The 23,279-nt window shown below is 40.5% G+C and overlaps 3 protein-coding genes across 6 annotated transcripts; all 3 read left to right on the top strand.

The window, feature by feature from the left end:
* The first annotated feature begins 470 nt into the window (after nt 1-470).
* LOC134328421 (histone H2A-like) lies at nt 471-2,283 on the top strand. The gene is made up of 3 exons (XM_063009517.1): nt 471-488; nt 1,700-1,776; nt 1,896-2,283. The coding sequence occupies exons 1-3, from the start codon at nt 471-473 to the stop codon at nt 2,281-2,283; spliced, it is 483 nt and encodes a 160-aa protein (XP_062865587.1).
* A 690-nt stretch (nt 2,284-2,973) lies between these two features.
* On the top strand, nt 2,974-3,384 carry LOC134328922 (histone H3). The gene has a single exon (XM_063010163.1). It carries the CDS (start codon nt 2,974-2,976, stop codon nt 3,382-3,384), a length of 411 nt encoding a protein of 136 aa, XP_062866233.1.
* Nucleotides 3,385-6,266: 2,882 nt separating this feature from the next.
* On the top strand, nt 6,267-20,874 carry LOC134328903 (histone H2B-like). Of its 4 annotated transcripts, none has more exons than XM_063010143.1 (2): nt 6,267-6,699; nt 20,674-20,874. In XM_063010143.1, exon 1 carries the CDS (start codon nt 6,267-6,269, stop codon nt 6,639-6,641), a length of 375 nt encoding a protein of 124 aa, XP_062866213.1. In that variant the 3' UTR covers nt 6,642-6,699; nt 20,674-20,874. The 4 variants fall into 4 exon arrangements, with proteins under 4 accessions (XP_062866213.1, XP_062866214.1, XP_062866210.1 ...); XM_063010144.1 differs by lacking the exon at nt 20,674-20,874 and adding an exon at nt 16,431-16,490; XM_063010140.1 differs by lacking the exon at nt 6,267-6,699 and adding an exon at nt 16,613-17,717.
* The last annotated feature ends 2,405 nt before the right edge of the window (nt 20,875-23,279 follow it).

A 23,279-nucleotide genomic window follows, 5' to 3' on the forward strand; every position in this document is an offset into this window, starting at 1 on the left:
AGGAGATCCACATGATTTTGATAATTGGCGACAAATTACAATAATGAACGTAGATTATAAAATATTTGCTAAGATTTTAATGAATAGAATAAATGAACATTTAGACAATTTGATAGAATTGGAACAGACATGTGCAATAAAAGGCAGATATATGTGGGACAACTTGAATTCTTTAAGAGAGATAATGACAAATAAAAACATTAACGATTATTTTATTATTGCTCTTGACCAAAAGAAGGCTTTTGATTTAATATCTAGAGAATATCTTTGGTTGGTGTTGGAACACTATGGGTTTCCTCCTAAATTTATACATATGGTTAAGCTATTATATAAAACATCTGTGACACAAGTAAAAGTAAACAGTGTTTTGACAGATTCCTTCTTAGTGGAACGGGGAGTTAAACAAGGCTGCCCCTTAAGTGCAGCCCTTTATGTACTAGCTATTAGCCCTCTTCTAAATAAAATCAAGCATGACCCAAGAATACAAGGTATAAAACTTTCTAAGAACAACATAATTAAAATCTCAGCTTATGCTGATGATATAACAGTCTTTATTAAAAACCAATTTGAATACAATATATTAAAAGACTATTTTAATGAATATGAAATAATAGCAGGTGCAAAACTTAACCAAATGAAAACAGAAGGTATTTGGATAGGAGGAAATACACAACCCTATCTAGAAGTTAATATAAAAGAAGAAATAAAAGTACTGGGTATATATGTATCTAAAGACAGAGCACGTGAACTAAACTGGGAAAAGAAAGAAGAGTCAGTGAAACATGAACTGGACAAATTCAAAGGCTCTAACTATAAAACTCGCATACATATTATTAAAACCTTTATTTTATCTAAATTATTATTTCTTGCTACTGTTTTTCCACCAGATGAAAAATGTATTAATCGCCTGAACAAATTGTGTATTAAATTTATATGGAATACAAATAGGGAGGTAACAAAACGAACCCTTTTGTTTAAACCAAAGTTACAAGGAGGTTTAGGAGCAATCGACTTAGGCATTAAATTAAAAATTGCATTTTGTAAAAACATAGCACAAGCAATGGAAAGGAAGACTAAGTGGATACTAAAGGAATCTGAATGGTTGAAACAAAAAGGAAAGAAAAGAAAAGATGTATTTTATTATAAACTTATTTATGGTGATTTCACATTTAAGCATACAAACTTAAATATTGACTGGATTAACTTATCAAATAAAGAAATTTATAAATTAATTAATACATTTTATCATGGAGAAACCTTACAGTATAGACAGACAGATTTAAATGAAAGTAAGATAATAATAAAGAACATACTCTCTAAAAATATTTCTGAAAATATAAGAGACACTATGTGGCTAATAATAAATCATAGACTACCTGTTAGAACAATTGTGAAATGGAGTTGCTATGTCACCACCACTAAATGTCCTATACATGGTTGTCTGGAAGAAGAAACAATTGAACATCTTTTGTTGAACTGTACAAGAAACACCAACATTTGGAATAAAGTAAAAACATTAAATTTGGATTTTGATATAAATATGAGAACAATAATGTATGGTATTTTTGATAATGTACATACAAATATTGAAGAATTTTACTGGCTAATTATTTGTGTGGTGAATACAAAGATTTGGAAAACAAGATGCAAAATAATTATAGACCAAATTAATATAAGTGCTGACATTGTTTTTAAACAGATTGTTTGTCACTTAAGACGGTTGCGAACTGAAGATCTTAAAGCTAAGAAAAAATTTCCATGGTCGATACTTAAGTTGTAAAAATTTGTATGTAATAGATTTTATGTTTTGTATGTGTTATTGCTGTGTTCTTTATCTGGTTCGGATTGTAATGTAATGATAATAACTTTGTTCTGAAAATCATGTCTTAATAAAGATCATATTTAAAAAGGAAGACCGGTGGTAAGGCTAGAGCTAAGGCCAAGACTCGTTCATCTCGTGCCGGACTTCAGTTCCCCGTGGGCCGTGTTCACAGACTGCTACGTAAGGGTAATTACGCCGAGCGTGTGGGAGCTGGAGCTCCTGTCTACTTGGCTGCCGTGCTGGAGTATCTGACCGCTGAGATCCTCGAGTTGGCTGGTAACGCCGCCAGAGATAACAAGAAGTCTCGTATCATTCCTCGTCATCTGCAGTTGGCCGTGCGTAACGACGAGGAGTTGAACAGACTGCTTGGAGGTGTAACCATCGCTCAGGGCGGTGTGCTGCCTAACATCCAGGCTGTTCTGTTGCCCAAGAAGACCGAGAAACCATCCAAGGCCAAGTAAAGTCGCTCTCGTGTTATAACCAAAAGGCTCTTTTAAGAGCCACCCATTTCCACAGAAAAAGTGCAATTTCTTCAGCTAATGTGTAAACAAAACAAATGTAATATCGTTTCATAGACTCACACGGCATAAAACACGTGATTTATCACGTTAAAATTAACAAATCAATATGTACGATTTATTTTTTCCCTTTCTATCTTATCTTTACATATATCCCTATATATGTATACATTAGCCAAGTTATAGATCACTTGCAGTAACAAAACCAACAATATAGACGATTAAAAGTGGTGCAACAAACGTGTTTGTGTAATACACATGAAACAAAAATAATAATAATGCTAATAATAACTAACAACAAGCAAAATGAACGAAATATTCAATAATATATTTTTTAAAAAGGTATATACTTTAAATGCGATTGTAAGCTGTGTTCTAAAAGCACAAAGAAAGAAAGGAAAGTATTATAAATCCCGCCAACAGCATAGAGGAAATATTATGTTTTTTGAAACGAGGCAGCGGCAGAACGCCGACCAGTAAGCGACATTTGACGTAAGCACGTTCGTCCAATGAGAAAAGAGCGTCATCAAGACGCCCAATGAGCGCGGAGCGGCTCTGGTACTTAAATAGAGCGTGTTGGGCGGGCTAACATATTGTGTTCTACCGTTCGTGAAGTGCGGAGTTCCAGACGCGATGGCAAGAACCAAGCAGACCGCGCGTAAGTCCACCGGTGGTAAAGCGCCGAGGAAGCAGCTCGCCACTAAGGCTGCCCGCAAGAGCGCCCCGGCTACTGGCGGTGTGAAGAAACCTCACCGTTACAGGCCAGGTACCGTGGCTCTGCGTGAAATCCGCCGTTATCAGAAGTCCACTGAGCTGCTCATCCGCAAGCTGCCCTTCCAGCGCCTGGTTAGAGAGATCGCTCAGGACTTTAAGACCGATCTGCGCTTCCAGAGTTCTGCCGTCATGGCTCTGCAGGAGGCCAGTGAGGCTTACCTGGTCGGTCTGTTCGAGGACACCAACCTGTGCGCCATCCATGCCAAGAGGGTGACCATCATGCCTAAGGACATCCAGCTGGCCCGCCGTATTCGCGGAGAGCGGGCTTAAACGAACCCACTCCATCCAGTTATCCCCAAAGGCTCTTTTAAGAGCCACTTACATGCTTCCACTGAAATGGGCACTTTTCATAACTTTTTTTATTTATTTTTTATTCCATCGTGTGTGCGTGTTCCGAGTTATAATTTAGTTATATTTATCAGTTATAAATATTAGGAAAAACTGTTTAATATGTTTTGGTGTGTGTAGAGATGTACTTCACATGTTCTTACAACAATTATAAACAAGGTTACATAAGTACAGCTGATTAAAGATTGACAGGTGTCTTATAACACATGATTAATAATGTTTATAGTGGTGTATGTTTATGGGGTTCTATAAAGCATATAGAATATTATATTATATTTTATGTAATATAAAAAATTGTTAGGAGGATTTAGTGGTGTTGGTGTTGCACGGTGTACACAGTCTGTATTTTACACAGAGATGGTATTAACTGATTGTAGTGTAATCTACAGTATGGCTGTACATTGGTAGAATGCAAACACGCTGGATGAAGGCATAAGGAATGAGCAGAATATTGAATGTAGGGCAGTGGTAGCTCAGTGGTTAAGGCACTGGACTAGTAAACAGAAGGTTGCCGGTTCAAGTTGCCACTGTTGGGTCCCTGAGCAAGGCCCTTAACCCTCAATTGCTCATCATGTTCAGCTCATTGTGTAAGTCGCTTTGGAAAAAAGCGCATGCTGAAAATGTAAATGAATGTTAACCATAAGACTGGTTATTGTAATAATGGTAATAAAACAACCGTATTCACAATTATGCCTTTTCTAATTTGGTATTTCATGTGTTTCAGTCGCCACTGTGTGTGTGTGTGTGTTTTCTTTTATGTATGTATACTTTTATGTATTTTTATGTAATATAAAAATTGTTAGGAGGATTTAGTGGCGTTGGTGTTGCACGGTGTACACAGTCTGTATTTTGTACTGTGTGTGTGTGTGTGCGCGCGCGTGTAACTTTAACCTTTGCCCTCTGAGTCCCGCAGCACCGACTCCCATTTCTGACGGGTTTTTGTCACCGTTTGCAGGTTCTCCGGCTGGCACTCACACTCAGGCTGGAACTCATTGTTCTCACTACCTGATCTGAAGGCATGAGGACCCAGGTGTGGTTCATCACCTCCAGGTGCGCCTTGTGTTCCTAGGCAGCACAGATGATATCTGTTGAGCTCAATTTAAGCCCAACCTCCTTCTAACCCAAACTAATATAACCCCATGTTTCACTTCAGTAAAAAAATAGACGCCCATGGCAGTTTTTATCTATTGCACTCACAGTTCTATTCGCGAACACATTACGGTGAAGCTGGATACACTCACACACACCTAAATCATAACTGAGTTCACATATACGGACACATTTCTAAAACAACACATGGCTCCTACACTTACACAACCGATTCAAATCTATTTTTTTTTTTTTTATAATTCTTTTTAAAACTCAGAAATGGCTTTAACACAGCTAACACTGAAACATAAAATGTCTTCTTTCACTTATTTGGATTTTATTGATACACAGCTTTGACCACTTTCACTTTAATCAAGATGTGTCTGACTTTGAAATATGTTTATGAAACGTTATGCTTTAGCAGAATATGACTTATAACTTCCCATTTCTCACAATACAGTGAAATATACAAACACATTTTTAACACAGATGTCACTTATAAAGACTTGCATCAGTATTGTTCGGCACAGACAAATCCAAACACTGCTTTACACATTTTTTATGTGTTTAATGTATTCATTGTTTATGTATTTTTTTAGTTATTCACTCATTTATGACCCTAACACCCACTTTAACAAAACATCTATGGCTCTAGCAGTCCAGGTGACACATATTCAGGGCCAGCTGTAGCCTAGTGGTTAAGGTACTAGGCCAGTGACCAGAGGGTCACTGGTTCAAGCCCCACCACTGCTAGGTTATCACTGTTGGGCCCTTGAGCAAGGCTCTTAACCCTCAACTGCTCAGACTGTACACTGTAATATTAGTCGCTTTGGATAAAGGCGTCTGCTGAAAATGTAAATATTCACCTATTTTACTTTTTTCTTAAACTCTCTCTCTCTCTCTCTCTCTCTCTCTCTCTCTCTCTCTCTCTCTCTCTCTCTCTCTCACACACACACACACATCCGCAAAAGCTAGCAACAAACACTGGTGTTGTCCATTTATATATTACACATTCCAACACAATTTTACCCTCATGTTCTATTTACCCTACACCTCCTCCTACACTGCTGCAGGTGTTTTAGTTCTTTGTTTTTATCATAACGTGTCTCTAATGCTACTTTTACAAGCACTGAAAGGTTTTTAAAGCTATTTGTTTGTTTCAAATTCAATTTTCACTACAACTGTACTGATTTGAACTAAAATGAATTTTTGATTATACACTGCTGTATTCTCCCACACTGTCTTTCCATATTCCTAATATGTTTTTTTTTGGCTACACTGTCATGTCTCTAATGGCTGTTTGTCCCACCTAATTGTACAATTTTTAAAAAAATGCGACAAACATGGCGATTATAGTAAATTGTAATAGGGTTTAGGATTGTTCCTTTGTTTGTCTTTCTTTGTTCTGGCACAACATGTTTAGAAAAAAATTCTTAACATTAAACATTAGTTACATATTAGTTCGTTTATATTCGGTTTTTAAAACATGTATCGACCTCAGATTAAGCGGGAACAGACAACAAAGAACAGATTCTAGTGAATGGGGCAGAAGGGGGCGTGGAACGGTATGTTGTCTGTCCAATAGAAACCCAGGACCTTGGACCAATCAGAGTTACGTGTTCCAACTTGGCTTACTCAGCATGCAGGGTTAATAAAGCGGGCGTGTAGAGCGTCTACATTCACTTGCAGTTTGTTCTAGAGGAAACAGCAGCATCATGCCCGAACCAGCGAAGGCCGCGCCCAAGAAGGGCTCCAAGAAAACCGTCACCAAGACCGCCGGCAAAGGAGGTAAGAAGCGCAGAAAGGCCAGGAAGGAGAGCTACGCTATCTACGTGTACAAGGTCCTGAAACAGGTCCACCCTGATACCGGGATCTCCTCCAAGGCTATGGGCATCATGAACTCCTTCGTCAACGACATTTTCGAGCGTATCGCTGGTGAGTCCTCTCGTCTGGCTCACTACAACAAGCGCTCCACCATTACCTCCAGGGAGATCCAGACCGCCGTGCGCCTGCTGCTTCCCGGTGAGCTGGCCAAGCACGCCGTGTCCGAGGGTACCAAGGCCGTCACCAAGTACACCAGCTCCAAGTAAAGCGCCTTAGTCGCTCTGGCAAACCAACGGTTCTTTTAAGAGCCACCCATCTTATCAAGTTAAGAGAATTTTCCTCTTTTTAAATATTATATCTGAATATGTTATACACACTTTATCTAGCTAGCTTCCCTTGTTTGTAATACTTGATTTTTTTTTATTTATTAATATATTACTAGTTTTGGGCACTGTTGTTTTTCACGAGTTGTCCACGACTGTCACTATGTGGTGAGTTTAGGAGCTTACACACAATAAAATATCACTACTCTTAAAAAAGATATTATAATACACTCAGAGCTGTAGAGAGAGAGTTGCTACACTCCTTGATCTCGCCAAACAAACCCGGTGCTGTTAAAATAAAAAAAAAAAACGATAACTAACTGTAACTGTATTAGGCGTTTACAAAACTAACGAGAACGTACTAAAATTATAGATAACTATAATTATATTAGCCTTCGTTTTCGTGTTCATCATTTTATTTATGAGCATTGTGAACTGATATGAAATCGATGTTTTCCACTCGAGCAGTTTTAGGTGAGCTGCCGGCACCGTACGGTACCTCATGCGGTCTTTCCCAATCCGCTCCCTCCTCACTAACACTCCACTACAGAGGGACCCTCCACGTGAACGCGCAAACGGAGGCGGAGTGGAGAGGGGGAGTGAGTAGGGAGCGGATTGAGATAGGGGGGGATTGGGCTCCCTGACGGCACTTCATGTTTACATTCCGTTTCTGCTCTCCACGCTAGCCTGCAAAATGACCACAGCAAAAGTTAAGTTGATGTTTTTCTGATGTGTCATGAATTAGTTTATATTATTATTAGGGCTGTCGTTAATCGCGGAGATTTTTTTAATCAAACTATTTTTATTGAGCTGTTGGTGTCACGTAAATTTGCGTCTCTGTGGTAATTTTTGTTTCTTAAAAGTGCATGAAGCAGAACTCTGATGAACAGAACTTCTGATAGCTTCCCTACACACTCGCTCCCTGTGCCCCTATAGTACACTTAACATTCTTAAAGGGCCAGACACTAGATGTATAATTCACATTACATGACAGGTGAGAGGAAACATTTTTAAGGAAAAATAGTTCTTGTGTGAATTACAAGGGCAGGAAAAACTACGGCAGATACAGAAGGTGCACCGGGGCCCATGGCAGGGGGGCCTCCACAACATTAACTCAACCACTCACCTCACTGCCCCCCCACTGGCTGCACTCGCCATGGTCCTTATTATTATATTACAATATTTTTGTTAAGTAAAATTAAAATAACTAAAACTGTGCATTAAAAATACCAGAGGCAGAAATTTGGACTTGAATTGTAACTTCTGAGTGACTTTTAATTCATTCTGATCAGCTATCAGCATATCCAGTTCATGTGAACAGACTCATTTTAAATAACTGGCTGAAAGATGGTAACTGTCAACAACTACATTTCAGCAGCAGTATTATACACATTTTGCACTTACGGCTGCAATCCTGTGGACTGTTACAGTTTTTGTGGACAGTTGGTTGTTCAACAGTATTTGAAAAACATTTTTAAATAGTATCTTTTGTTGAGTTTTTATTACACAATACTTACTCTGACCGTTTTGAATCCTACACCTGAAAAATGGCCCAAAGTATAAAAAAAAACTAAAACTAATACTAGAACTAATAAAAACTAAACTAAAACTAAGCATTAAAAAAATAATAAAAATTAAAAAGAACTAGCAAACCCACTACAAAAACTTATTAAAACTAACTAAATTAGAGAGAAAAAAGTCACAACGAAATAAAACTAAACTATAATGAAAAATCCAAAACTATTATAACCTTGATTCCTACATGTAATACATTAATGAATTCATTGTGAATATGCCCAAGTTCATTTTGTCTAATGTAAGTGCTGGAGAAGGTACAGAATGTAGTCGAGTTAAAGTAGAGATATCCAAAGTAAAATATTACTCCAGTAAAATTAGTAAAAAAAAAAACATTACAGCGGTTCTCTACAGGAGTGTCGTCACTCTGTTCTCTCTACCGCTCTGGATACACTTAAAATATCGTCTCGTTATTATTGTTAGGATTGAAGTATGCAAAAAAATTTTTTCAAAAAACTAAGTATGACTGGTCCTGTTTTATGTGTAATAATGCTTTTGTCACACATCCCCATAAAACTGTCCGTATAAATGTGTATATGTATGTGCACTCACGTATATGAGCACCTTACAAAATGTAATTATTAGTGTAAATGTTATTGTGACATAATGTAATTGTTAGTGTAAATGTTATTGTGACATAATATAATGTAATTGTTGCTTAAGAGAAGCTTTTCTGTATCATACATTACACGGGCGGGAGAACGGAGGAGAAGAGAGGGGAGGAGGGGAGGGCAGTATGTGAGGGGGCGTGTATGTGTTTCCCTGGTACATGACGGCGCGTTTAGGATTGGCTCATCTGTGCCTTCGTCACTCTGTTCTCTCTACCGCTCTGGATACACTTAAAATATCGTCTCGTTATTATTGTTAGGATTGAAGTATGCAAAAAAATTTTTTTTCCATTTATTATCTAGTTTGTAAATGCGCTTTGGCAATACAAATGTGAATATTTGTCATGCTAATAAAGCACTTTTGAATTGAGAGAGAGAGAGAGAGAGAGAGAGAGAGAGAGAGAGAGAGAGAGAGAGAGAGAGAGAGAGAGAGAGAGAGAGAGAGAGAGCGAGAGAGAGAGAGAGCGAGAGAGAGAGAGAGAGATTTTTTTTTGATTTTTTAAAAACAACTTTATTCAATTATTGCACAAAAAAGCACAATTTAAACACACAATACAATAACTTAAGACACTTAAAGACAAAGACAGTAAAAAAAACCTTTTACACACTCAGTTCCAGGGGCTGGCCAAGGCTAGCTTTCCTTCCTCCACACTACACAAAATATCCTTGTAACACCATTCTATTTCAAAAATCTCAATGGTATTCATGAGCTTATGAAAGCCAAACTCAAAACGGATCCTGGACTCTACATGAGCTAGAAACAATGGCAACACCTCTTGGCCTGATCTATCCTCCATTTTGTTTTTTCTAGAGTTATATACAGCCAGTTTTGCCTGGCCAGATAAAAAGTTAAGCAACTGCCACTTAACTCTTTTTTTTTTACTATATCCAGCCCCAAATATAAAAACAATAGGGTTAAAATCAACCCCAACCCTCTGATAGATCAAACCAAGTGTGTCAAAAAGGGGTTTTAGCCTCCGACATTCTAAAAAACAATGAAAAACTGTCTCTCTGAGACCACAGAAAACCCACAAAGCACTGACCTCTGGATTAATAACTGAAACAAAAGCGTTAACAGCTATAACACCATGCAGAATTCTCCACTGCAGATCGCCCGATCTCTTTGTGAGAGGGGGCTTGTACAATACCCTCCACACTGGCTGTTTGTCCAAACCCACTCCAAGCTTGTCCCTCCACGCTGTGTCAGGCCTTCCATTGAGTACTGACTTATTAAAAACTTTCACACAACATTTGTATAAAACCTGGCCTGACACAGTGAGGAGGTCCAAGTCCTGGCAATCTGAAACAGACAATAAAGGACCCGACACACCTTCAAGGTTAGGTGTTATACCAGTCTTTGGAAAAGGGTCCTTTTTATCTGGTGTTAAGTTCCCTCTCCCATAATCCTGCAGGAGGGACTTGTCCTCTAAAGACAGCCTGCCACTCAATAAGTCCAGGAAGATCTTGGCATGCCGTGAAGACCTCTGCCCTAACAGTGAGGCAACAGCATGATTATTACTGAGGTCCGGTCCTGCCACATCCACCAAGTTCTGTAGTTTAACTGTTTTTGAGGCACAGAGTCTGTGTGAAAGACCAAGGGTCCCTTCAGCCGACACATCTAAACGAGCCCCTTTGATCAGAGGCTCCTCCAGCAGCCAGTAGAGAGAGTTCTGTTCCAGTCGACAGTGTTTAAAAAGAGACCAAAACTTAAAAATTCCACGATAAAAAAGAGATAATCCATTCAGGTGTAATAGTTTATAATCCATAAAAAACAATGCTGTATCCAGCCCCAGTCCATCAACAGTGTGTAGAATACTGTTAGCCACTTCCCTCCAAACTAGGTCCGTATTACCAGTCAGATATTTCTGCAGGAACTCCAGACGAAAAGTAGCCATTCTGCTGGAAAGGTGGATGAGTCCTTGCCCCCCCTCCTCCCTGGGCAGGTAAAGCACACTCTGTGGGACCCAGTGGAGACGGTCCCAAAAAAAATCCACCAGACATGTTTGCAAACGTGCTAATAATCCAATAGGAGGTTCTACACAAGACAGTCTGTGCCAAAGCATTGAGGCAACTAAATTGTTGATTACAAGCACTCTTCCTCTAAAAGATAATTGTCCATGGATCCACTTCCATTTCTTCAGGCGGCCTGTCATTCTCTCCAATGTACCCTCCCAGTTTTTCTGCTGAAACAAGTCATCTCCTAAAAATATACCCAAATATTTCAGCCCCCCTCTTTTCCAGGCCATGTTGCTTGGTAGCTGCAGTAAGCCCCCAGGCCACTGCCCCACTGCTAAAGCTTCGCTCTTTTCCCAGTTTACTTTGGCTGCAGATAAACACCCAAAGTCCTGCACAATATCAACCAGTTTGTCAACATCTGATTGTTCACTTATAATTATTCTAATGTCATCTGCATAAGCCGAAAGTTGAAGCCTAGATAGTCCACCCCGTCCCAAATCTAAGCCAACGATATTAGAGCGGAGTTTATTAAGCAGTGGCTCAATGGCCAAGGCATATAGCATCCCAGAGAGCGCACACCCCTGGCGTATGCCACGACAAGCTTTAAATGGTGCACTCAAACCCCCATTAATCTTTAAAACACTTTCAACCTCCTGATACAACACTTTTAACATTTTAAGAAAATCAGGGCCAAAGCCCAGGACTTCTAATGTCTGCCACAAATACTGGTGTTCAACTCTATCGAAAGCTTTTTCTTGGTCTAGGGAAATGAGACCAAAATCAAGCCCATGAATCCTGGAAATGTCCAAAACATCACGCACCAAGAAAACATTGTCCCTAATGGATCTACCAGGCACACAGTAGGTCTGGTCATAATGTATGACCTGCCCCATCACATTCTTTAACCTATTAGCCAGGCACTTTGAGAAAACCTTAAGATCAGTGCACAAGAGACTCACTGGTCTCCAGTTCTTAATCTCCTGTAAGTTGCCCTTTTTAGGTAACAAGGTGATAATTGCCCGTCTGCAGCTCAAAGGTAAGCAGCCCTCATCCAGGCTCTCATTAAGGACAGCTAACAGATCGGCACCAAGCTCAGTCCAGAAGACCTTGTAAAATTCTACAGGTATGCCATCTATGCCTGGGGTGGTTCCACCCTTCATGCCCTGTAGAGCTGCATATAGCTCATGTTCTTCTAACGGCCTTTCAAGAGCCACTCTAGAGTTTCTAGAGATCTTGGGCATTCCATCAAAGAAACCATTAGCCAGCTCTGCATCCGGCTTGTACTCACTTTTGTACAGTTCTGAATAGAACCGCACAGCCCGTTTCCTGATCTCAACTGGCTCTGTTAGATCTTGTCCATCCTCCGAGCGCAGGGCATGAATAAAGCGGCTCTGTCCATTCTTTTTTTCAAGGCTGAAAAAGAACTGAGATGGAGCATCCATCTGCGTTAGATTTTGTAAACGCGATCGGACCAAGGCCCCCTGTGCCCTGACGCCCAACAGGTCCTTAAGGGCTGATGTCCTGGACTCCAGGACTGCAGCCCGACCCTGATCTCCAGTAAACTCCAGTTGTCGCTGTATTTCAATAATTTCAGCCTCAAGTGACTTTATTGCCTGAGTGATGTACCTTGAGACGTTAAAAGTGTACTGCTGACAGAGCTGTCTTATGTTTACCTTCCCACAATCCCACCATTCACGTAAACTCTGAAAATACTGCTTTTGCATTTTAAAATTATTCCAATACGTCTCAAAGACTTTCCTAAAATTAGAGTCAGACAGCAAAGATACATTAAAGTGCCAGTAAGCACTCTTACATTTAATATTAGCAATAAAGACAGAACATAAAACCAAGCTATGATCTGAAAAACCAACCGGTGTGATATCACAACTTTTAAAAACATTAAGGTGGTGTTTAAAAGAATAGAAGCGGTCCAATCTGGCTAGAGACACAAAACCATCCCTCACCTTTGCCCAAGTATACTGCCTCAGAGTCTTATTCAAGACTCTCCACACATCACACAAGCTATATGCTTTCAGAGACTCTCTAAGAATTCGCTGTGATGCAGCATGAGGTTCAGTATGATTTCTATCTAAAACATCATCCTCAGTGCAATTGAAATCCCCCCCCATAAACAAAAAATCTTCAGAACAAATATTATGCAAAGCATCATTAACAGTGTTCATAAAGAGAACCCTATCAAGACCAAGAGTAGGAGCATACACATTGCACAAAACCAGTTTAAATTTATCAAATTTGGCAAGAACCATCAAGCACCTTCCTTGCACCACATGTTCTACTTCAAAAGACATTGGAAGAAATTTTTTTGCAAACAGAATAGCCACCCCCCCTGAAGTTGAAGTCAGATGGCTAAAAACAATCTCCCCATCCCATTCTTTTCTCCAGTCAACCTCATTGACAAGATCACTATGTGTTTCTTGAACAAATAAAATATCAATACCCTTCTGCTTTGCTAATTCATATACCATTGCTCTTTTCTGTATGTTGCGAGCCCCATTTAGATTTAAAGACCCCACCTTTATTTTACTCATAAAAGAAAATAAGAAAGGTAGCAGTATGAGCCACAACAAGGTGAGAAACAGAAAGAAGCTAGGTTGTCTCAAAACCATCAACATTGTTAAGCTCCAATTTCAGTTTAAGCAACAGTTTATTCAACCTGTAAATCTCCTGCTTACTGAACCGTTCTTCACCTTTACTCTTCATCAATGGCCGAACTGACTGAATAAACAATTTGAGGTCAGGAAAATAATCCTCAATTATCACACCTTTTACATTCTTAGTTTTGTTAAGGAACGTTTTTATCTTTGCAAAGGTGTAAGCCTCTCGTGAACCTGACTGACTTCCTAGCTCTGACATGTCACTGTCAGAGTCCTCTAAAGTACCTGAATCATTATCTAGTGTATCTTTGCGCTTTTCACCCCTGGAAAGTCCCTGTGCTCTCCCATCACTTCTCCCGGTTCTAGCCCGCTTCAGTTTCCTTTTTCCTGGCACCCTAAAGAGTGCTTCATCAGTTATGGCATCAATCTCCATATTTCCTCCCTCCACTAACCCAGCATTACTAACCTTCTCCTCCTGACTAGCAGCAGCTACAGTTTCAGGGAGATTGGGTCTAGAATTCTCCTGACTAGCTGTGTTAGATACTGCACCCCCCTCTTCAACCTGTACCTGCCTATCAGAAGCACTAGTCCCCTCTGTGACTTTAGCCCCAGAATCTAACCCAGCCTCTCCTGCACCACCAGGCTCAACCTCTCCACCAGGACCCCCAGCTGCATTAGGCCCAGGAACAGCCTCTACTCCTGCACCTGTATCAGCTGAGCGCCCCCCATCTCCAGGAGATGAAGAGCCTGTGGCTCGTGACGTGCCCTCACCTGTCTCCAAAGGACAGGAGCGCCTTAAATGCCCCTCCTGCCCACACCCAAAACATTTCATGTGGTCAGTGGTAGCATAAATAACATAGTCAAAGCCATTGATTTTGAATTTAAAGTTCACGTTCAGGTTCTCTGTGCCGTTTTTCAAAACCATATAAACTTGTCGTCTATAACAGACAACATGACGTGCACGAGGACTTTTACCACCAAAATAAATCATTTTCACTGGTGACATGACTTGGCCAAAACGGGAAAGTTCTGCAATTAACACCTCATCAGTCATAAAGGGTGGGACATTGGACAAAGTGATCTTTTTAGCGGGGTAATCTAGGGGTATTACAGGCGTAAATGTTCCTTGAATCACAACACCAGTCGTAATTACCGTGTTAACTTTTTCAACACTGTCCAGAAAAATAACAACTCCTTTATTCATTCTGGCCGCAGCTAAAACACTGCTGCACTCCACCACATCACCCACGGCCAAAACACAGTCCTCTACAGAGCACCTTATCTCAGGTGCGAGTTTAATCGCATGTTTTCGAGTGAGCTGCTCATACTTAGTTTTCCCCCCCGCCGCCATGGCGACCGGCCAAAAAACTGGCAACCGGCGGATATAAACAAAAAACCTCCCGCTCCCCCCTAACTACAACTACACTCCTACAATAACACTAACACTACTATATAAACCAGCAACCAAAAAAAAACAGCGAAGAGAGCGAGAAAAGTTAGAAAGACTCACTCAAACAAACGCAGCAGCGACGCTCTCACACACACAGCCCTCCGCTCACACTCACTTCCGCTCAGAGAGAGAGAGAGAGAGAGAGAGAGAGAGAGTGTGTGTGTGTGTGTGTGTGTGTGTGAGAGAGAAAGAGAGAGATAGAGAGAGTGTATCCCACGGTATGCAGTTGTGACAAACTACCTGTGTCTGGCTGTAATCATTGCACACAGGTACGTACAGGCGCATTTTGCACACAGACTGTTGACTTTACGATCTTTGTTACTTGGGCAGATCGGACACCTTTCTCTTCGGTTGACTCTGTCTGATTCTTTCCTGTGGCTGAATTGTGGCTTTTATCACCCCACACTTTCCCATGCGTTAATGATTGGGGTTTGCAGTTGGGTGCAACCTTCCAGTTAACGTCTCATGTGTGGGTTGATAAGATCCATCCATCCATCCATCCATCCAATGTTAGCTAGCTTGGTTAGCTAGCTAGTTTCCACTGATGTCAGTAACACGTTACTTAGTAACTCTAATTTGACCACATTTTTCAGTAACAAGTAATCTAACGCGTTACTATTTCCAATCCAGTAATCAGATAAAAGTTACTTATCCTATTTTTGCAACTCGGGGAGTGACGTCTGGCCTATGCGACAATTAAGTCACGAGCTGCGTCCGAAATCGCATACTTACATAGTATGCACTAGATTGGAGGAAGTATGCACTACTCTGCCGGTAAATAAGTACATACTTTCAGTACAGAATGCAGTATGCACACAACACCGCTACGTACTACACATGGGGACGTGATGACGTAATATCACCATAGTTACAGACTCATTACAAACCCCACTCGCCAAAATTTTGGATATTTATCGTCTTTTTGTTATTTATTTGTCTTTAAAAATTTTGTTTTATTTATCTTACTTACACTTGTGAACAGAGGACTCCGTTTTCCGTTTTCTTTCTTGTTTCTTATTCCGCTTCAATCGCCTACGCAGCTCCAGTTGCATTACGGCAGCTGCTGAATGTAACTAATAAAGTAACTTGTAATCTAACTCAGTTACTTTTAAAATCAAGTAATCAATAAAGTAACCATGTTACTTTTTAAAGGTAACTATGCCATCACTGCTAGTTTCACAAACTACAAATTAGGCAAATTTGATGATAGATGATAAGAAACACATACTTCTTTACACAATATACATAAATGACACCTACACACATGCACACTGTTAAGCATATCTGTTAGCAGGACAAAGCCATGTTGATCAGCATCCAATCAAGTATGTATGACGTGATGACGTCAGTGCCCAGATATATAGCCGCACTATCACCATGTTTTGTTTTCTTCTGGATAATAAACGGCTGACTCGTGCAGCAGAGTTGCGCCAGCCAAAGTGAAGAAGGTTGTCGAGTATTTTATCTTAACTAGTCGATAAAGTTGTTTACTGTGTACCGTAAGTAAAACGCGAGTGCTGCTCTGCAGGGATGGCGAATATCCCAACAGGTTATGGGCCCAGTCACTTAGGCCACAGGTGGAGCAGGCTTTTATTCGACGGCGAAGAGAAAAATTATGAACTTTGGGAAACAAGGTTCCTCGCTCACATGGAACTCCGTAGTCTCAGGGAGACCATCACGGAGACGCCAGATATCGACGAGGAGGATGAAGGAGCTTTCGCCGAAGAGGAAGCAAAAAATGGTGAGGCGTATGCGGAACTTGTGCAAGTTTTGGACAACAAAAGTTTATCGTTAATAATGAGAGAAGCGGAACGAAACGGAAGAAAGGCATTGGCGATTCTTCGAAAACATTACGTCGGAAAGGACAAGCCACGAGTCGTGAGTCTGTACTGTGAACTGTCCTCACTCTGTAAAACTAGCGATGAGACAATTACTGAGTACATAATTCGAGCAGAGACTATTTTCACGTCATTAAGGAGAGCGGACGAACAAATCAGTGATGGACTTATGATTGCAATGGTAGTGAAAGGGCTACCCGAGTCCTACAAACCGTTCGTTGTGCACGTTACACAGACAAATGAAGTCGTGACGTTTGGCGAGTTTAAAAGTAAACTGCGCAGCTATGAGAGTACAGAGAAATATGGGAGAGGAGACGTGACCGAGGACAACGTGATGAGAACAAGCGGGGCGACGAAAGCGCGCGGGAGAGGCCGAGGAAAGAAAGTGGACTTGGCTGATATAGAGTGCTACGCGTGCGGGAGAAGAGGACACATGGCCCGATCATGCCACAACAACGTGCAACAGAGGAGAGATGATTGAGCATGGGACATGCCACAGCGAGGAAAAGGGCGCGGCCGTGGACGCGGCCGAGGTCGTGACCAAATCAAGAAAGCTGATGAACAGACAGATACACAGTCGTCATTTTTCTTTAAGATGAGTGACTGTCCAGTGCAAGGAGAAAACAAGAAAGGGCTCATGGTTGACTGCGGCGCCACATCGCACATGATCAATGATGCCACCAAGTTCAAAACGGTAGACAAGAGCTTCAGACCCGAGGACCACATGATCGAGATGGCCGACGGAACCAAGGTGAGCGGAATGGCGAAGATGAGAGGAGACGCCGAAGTCCACTTACTGGACAGTGAGGGACGACGAGTGAGAACGAGACTCAAGCAGGCGCTCTACATCCCATCGTTCCCACAGAACATCTTTTCTGTCAAGGCAGCAACAGGCAACGGTGCAGAGGTCCTTTTCAAAGACGGTGATGACTGGTTAATCAACAGAGACGGTACAAAATTCAAAATGGGTGTGTATGGTAAGCTGTATTACCTTAGCACAGTTGAGAGTGAAAATATTGATGAAGTGTATGGTTGTCATGATATGCAAACGTGGCACAGAATACTAGGCCATTGTAACTTTGATGACATTGCAAAGCTGGAGAATGTTGTTGAAGGGATGTCTATTAAGGGCAAAAATGATAAGTTAAACCAAAACTGTGAAATATGCACTCAGGGAAAATTCACACAAAGCAGGAACAGACAGGCAGATGTAAAAGCTATATCCATACTTGAGCTAGTGCACACAGACTTATGCGGCCCCATAGAACCACCAGATAAAGATGGGTACAAGTATGCAATAGCATTTACTGATGATTACAGCGGGATGATTTTTCCATACTTTCTTAAGGCAAAAAGCTATGCAGCACAAGCTACAGGAAAATTTATAGCAGATGTAGGTCCCTATGGGAAAATTAAGTGTATAAGGTCTGACAACGGTACAGAATTTACCGGACAGGAGTTCCAATCCTTACTTAGGAGTAATGGGATAAGGCACGAGACAAGTGCACCCTACTCACCTCATCAGAACGGAACTGCCGAAAGGGGATGGAGAACATTATTTGAGTTGGCACGATGCATGCTGTTGGGAAGTAACCTCCCAAAGCAGTTGTGGACATATGCAGTGCAAACAGCAGCTCAGATTTGCAACAGGTGTTATAGTAAACGTCTAGAGCAGACACCTTACTGTGTTTTCACAGGGAAAACACCCAACCTGTCTAACATGAAGGTATTCGGATCTGAATGTTATGCATATAAGCAGGACAAAAAGAAGCTGGATGCTAGGTGTGACAAAGGGATCTTTGTCGGCTATGATAAGTATAGCCCAGCTTACAACATCTACTACCCAGAGACAGGGAAAGTCTTAAAACATAGGCTTGTGAAAACAACTACTAAAGGCAGCGCAGATAGCCAGACGCAGACCAGTTATGACATGGAGGATGACGCAGAGAGCTATGGAGATGTAACACCAAAGGTAGTGAGCAAGGGTCAGGGACAGTCTGAAGAGACTAGAGAGCCTAGTGTGGAGACGACTGAGGCAGGTCCAACCCAGGTAGATGGTACAGGGAAAGAGCAGGTAGAACAGAGATATCCTGTGAGGGAGAGAAAGGCCCCAGAATACCTGAATGAGTACCAATGCAAAGCAGATTGTGATGATGAAACAGAAAATGTGGATTATTTCTACAGAGTGACCTATGGTGTACCTAAAACGTTTAGTGAGGCAAAGAATTCAGAGAAATCCAAATTATGGTATAATGCGATGAAAGAAGAGATGCAATCCTTAACTGAGAATGAAACTTTCACTCTGACACCACTGCCACGGGGCAAACAAGCAGTGGGAGGTCGCTGGGTATATGCAGTGAAAGAAAGCCCAGATGGATCTGAGACTTGTAAAGCCAGATATGTGGCAAAGGGGTACGGTCAGCTGGAAGGGATTGACTATAAAGAGACATTTTCACCCACTGCCAACATGACCTCTGTCCGAACATTGATGCAGGTAGCTGTGCAAGAGGATCTTATCCTTCACCAAATGGATGTAAAGACTGCTTACTTGCATGCTCCCATGGACTGTGAGGTATATATGGAGCAACCGGAAGGTTTTGAAGTTATGTCAAAAACAGGTGAACATCTTGTGTGTAAACTCAACAAGTCATTGTATGGGTTAAAACAGTCCGGTCGCAACTGGAATATGTTATTGCATGATCACCTTACAGGGAATGGTTTTGTGCAAAATGATGCTGACCACTGTGTTTACACCAGAGAATCTGGGAACGAGAAAGACATACTATTAGTGTGGGTTGATGATTTAATCATAGCGGCTAGTGACAACACCATACTAAGGGGTGTGAAAGAAATGTTGAAGAGAAGGTTTAAGATGAAAGATATGGGTCCACTTAAACACTTCCTAGGTATTGATTTTAACTACAGTGATGGAGAAATAAAAATTACACAAAAGAGACATATGGAGAAAATGTTAGCCAGATTTGGAATGTCTGAATGCAAACCGAGATCCACCCCATCTGAGCAGAAATTACATTTTGATAATGATGGTGATGTAATTGATCCGACAGGTTACAGAGAGATAGTGGGTAGCTTGATATACATCATGACATGTACTAGACCCGATTTGAGTTGGATAGTTAGTAAGCTATCACAACACTTGGCAGAACCAAAGCAACAGCATTGGACGGCTGCGAAACACTTACTGAGGTACTTAAAAGGTACTATGGATCAGGAACTAAGTTACCAGAAATGTGTGAAAAGCTTACAGCTTGAGGGATATAGTGACGCTGATTGGGCAGCTGACAAAAATGACAGGAGAAGCACCACTGGATATTGTTTCAGCTTAACTGAGACTGGTGCAGTAATATCATGGAAGAGCAGGAAGCAGCCAACAGTGGCGCTATCTAGCTGTGAAGCAGAGTACATGGCTCTAGCAGCCGCAACTCAGGAGAGCATGTACCTTGTTCAACTACTGAAAGGGATGGATGGTAGTAATCAGTATTTACCGGTCAAAATCTATGAGGACAACCAGGGGGCGATATTGTTATCCAAAAACCCAGTATGTAGGCAGAGAAGCAAGCATGTGGATATAAAATATCACTTTGTACGGTCTGCACACACAGAAGGGAAAATTAATGTTGTTTACTGTCCTACTGCAGACATGGTAGCTGATGTACTTACCAAACCCGTGTCAAAGGTCAAATTTGAGAAATTCATAGGTTATTTGTTTGGAGAGTAATGAAAGCTGGCAGGTAAAATTAAATGTAATGAAGAATTGAAGTAAAGAAGGTATTTTTCTTTTATTGAATTTTTTTTTTTGTTTATAACTGCCAGTATGTAAAATGTTTTTGTTTTGAGTTATACTGTAAATTGAGTACAGTACAAAATGAGTTATGTATCTTTTTTTTGTTTGTTTTGTTTTCCGCCATACAGTAGAACGAGAGAGCTGTAAACATGTCTTTGAGTGGGAGTGTTAAGCATATCTGTTAGCAGGACAAAGCCATGTTGATCAGCATCCAATCAAGTATGTATGACGTGATGACGTCAGTGCCCAGATATATATCCGCACTATCACCATGTTTTGTTTTCTTCTGGATAATAAACGGCTGACTCGTGCAGCAGAGTTGCGCCAGCCAAAGTGAAGAAGGTTGTCGAGTATTTTATCTTAACTAGTCGATAAAGTTGTTTACTGTGTACCAGGGCCGGCGCTAGGGGGGGGCTGAGGGGGGCATTGCCCCCCCAAATTGTGTCTTTGCCCCCCCAAGCACAATGCAAGCAACGGCTATTTTTAAAATTATCTCTGAACCAATCACAAAAATGCATTTTGTTTTACAGTGTGAAGATATTTCCTTGCTTATTCCTGATTGGCTCTTTGAGTCATATAAAAATCGGCAGACCGCCCCAAACAGTTCAGTTCGGCAGTATATGTTCTGTTAGTGTGAGCGAGAGGCAGGTATACTGGTAAACACTCTTCTGAGTTTAAACTGACTTCCACATGGTAATATTTGCTTAACTGTGGTTTTTCGTTGCTTTAATGTTACTTACCTCTTACATAGGTGTTGCTTAAATTATTTTATTAGCCGTTAGCGGTTAGGCTAATGAACTAATGGCAATTTAATTAAGGGGGCGTATTAAAATGAAATACAATTAGATAATCTTTTTTCTCCATTTACATAATCAACATGTATTTTTTAATCATTGGGTTTTAAGTTTAAGTTCGAAAACATGCATTTTTATTTCTTTACCTCATACATCACTTTAAGCCAGTATCAATAGCTTGGCTGTCATCATTCATGCACAAATCAAGCCTTGAATATATTTCTGGCTTCAAAAACATGACTATCAACATGCCCCCTCATTAGGTTTTACTGCCCCCCCAAGCAAAGCAGTCCAGAACCGGGGCTGCTGTGTACCCTAAGTAAAACGCGAGTGCTGCTGTGCAGGGATGGCGAATATCCCAACACACACACACACAGTACATACAGTAATGTTAGCTAGCTTAATTAGCTAGCTAGTGTTAATTTGTTGATACATGATAATTACAGATCATCTTTCACACAGTAGTCATGAATGACACGCACTCACACATTTCTAAGGTAAAAAAAATGAAGATAATATTTACATGTATCTTGCTGTGTCTCCATAATCTTCTTAAGGGGTGACACTTGTTATATAGTCTGTGTGGTCTACAAAATATATATTCCTGACAGTCACAGCTGATAAGAATCAAAGGTTCCCATGAAATTCTATAGGAAATGAATGTGGGTCATATCTGACCCACTTATGGAAGATTGGGGTAGTAATACAAAAACTAGAATTATGTAAAATGTGTAAAAGGTAAGTTAAACATGTAGGTGGCGTGATATCAAAAACATGATTTTTTGAGGAATAGCTGGAATATGAAATGATAACTTTTTCATTAAAACAACCTCACTGGGTCATTTTTGACCCACTTATGCATCTGAGGGTTAAACTATTCCTCCGAGTGGCGTTCAGAGAAGCGGAGAGAGCGTATGGCAGGATCAGGCCGTCCCACCAAACCGTATGAGCAGGCCACGAGGACGTCAATCAGCTGAAGGTGTCCTGAAGTGGAATAAAGCTTCAAAAATAAAATAGATAAATAAAACAATATTTAAAAAAAAACAGAGATCAATGCAGATTTTTCTTTAGAATCAAAAGCCTTAGTGATTTTTTGTCTCGGAATCGACACTTGAAATGACTCTTTGGCTCCCCCTCTATGCTAGCAGTTCAAAGGAGTCGGTTGGCTTGAGTGAACAGTTTGGCTCTGAATCGACATTAGCCACTTAAATGCCTGGATGCAGCAGCATGAACGACTCATTGATCTTTTCCAGAGAAAACAACAGAGACAGAGACAGAGAGACAGAGAGACAGAGAGAGAGAGAGACAGAGAGAGAGAGAGAGAGAGAGAGAGAGAGAGAGAGAGAGAGAGAGAGAGATTTTGATTTTTTGATTTTTGACGGTCTTTTATTTTAACCAAGTATGGACACTTGACAGTTGAATTAAATCATTTCATTCAATAAGTTAAATAAAACTGTGCAATATGCATTCATCAATAAATTAAATAAAATAAAAAATGAAAAAAATAAAAAATAAAAAACGATTTATGTGCATTTAACAGATTTCTAGAGCAAAAACGAGTTCATCATCGATTACAGAGCATATTGCCTCTCTGTAGCACCATATCTCTATAAAATTCTCAATGTTGTTCATGCTTTTATAAAATTTAAAATCAACTAAAATCCTGGTTTTAGCCAGTCTGGAGAAAGTTCTCACAACATCACAATCTGTATCTTCATTCACCTTGTTTTTTCGAGTAATGTATATCGCGGTTTTGGCCTGGCCGAGGATAAAATTTATCAGTTGGCACTTGGACCTCTTTCTCCTTACGTATTTAAAACCAAGGATAAAAGTCTGAATGGTAAAACTCTCATTAAAAGACATGAAAACATTCTTTAAAATCTCAAAAAGGGGACGTAGCCTAAAACAGTCCATAAAAGCATGAAACACAGTTTCTCTAA

The sequence above is a fragment of the Trichomycterus rosablanca genome, chromosome 15 (genome assembly GCF_030014385.1).
Source record: "Trichomycterus rosablanca isolate fTriRos1 chromosome 15, fTriRos1.hap1, whole genome shotgun sequence".
Taxonomy (NCBI): domain Eukaryota; kingdom Metazoa; phylum Chordata; class Actinopteri; order Siluriformes; family Trichomycteridae; genus Trichomycterus; species Trichomycterus rosablanca.

Bases quoted from the DNA above. Each gene is read 5' to 3' on its own strand.
- LOC134328421 (XM_063009517.1), top strand. The intron at 1,777-1,895 runs GTAAAAATTTGT...GTCTTAATAAAG, and splicing joins CCATGGTCGATACTTAAGTT to ATCATATTTAAAAAGGAAGA.
- LOC134328922 (XM_063010163.1), top strand. From the start codon at position 2,974: ATGGCAAGAACCAAGCAGACCGCGCGTAAGTCCACCGGTGGTAAAGCG.
- LOC134328903 (XM_063010140.1), top strand. From the start codon at position 17,231: ATGCCACAGCGAGGAAAAGGGCGCGGCCGTGGACGCGGCCGAGGTCGT. The intron at 17,718-20,673 runs GTAAGCTGTATT...TCCGCCATACAG, and splicing joins ATTCAAAATGGGTGTGTATG to TAGAACGAGAGAGCTGTAAA.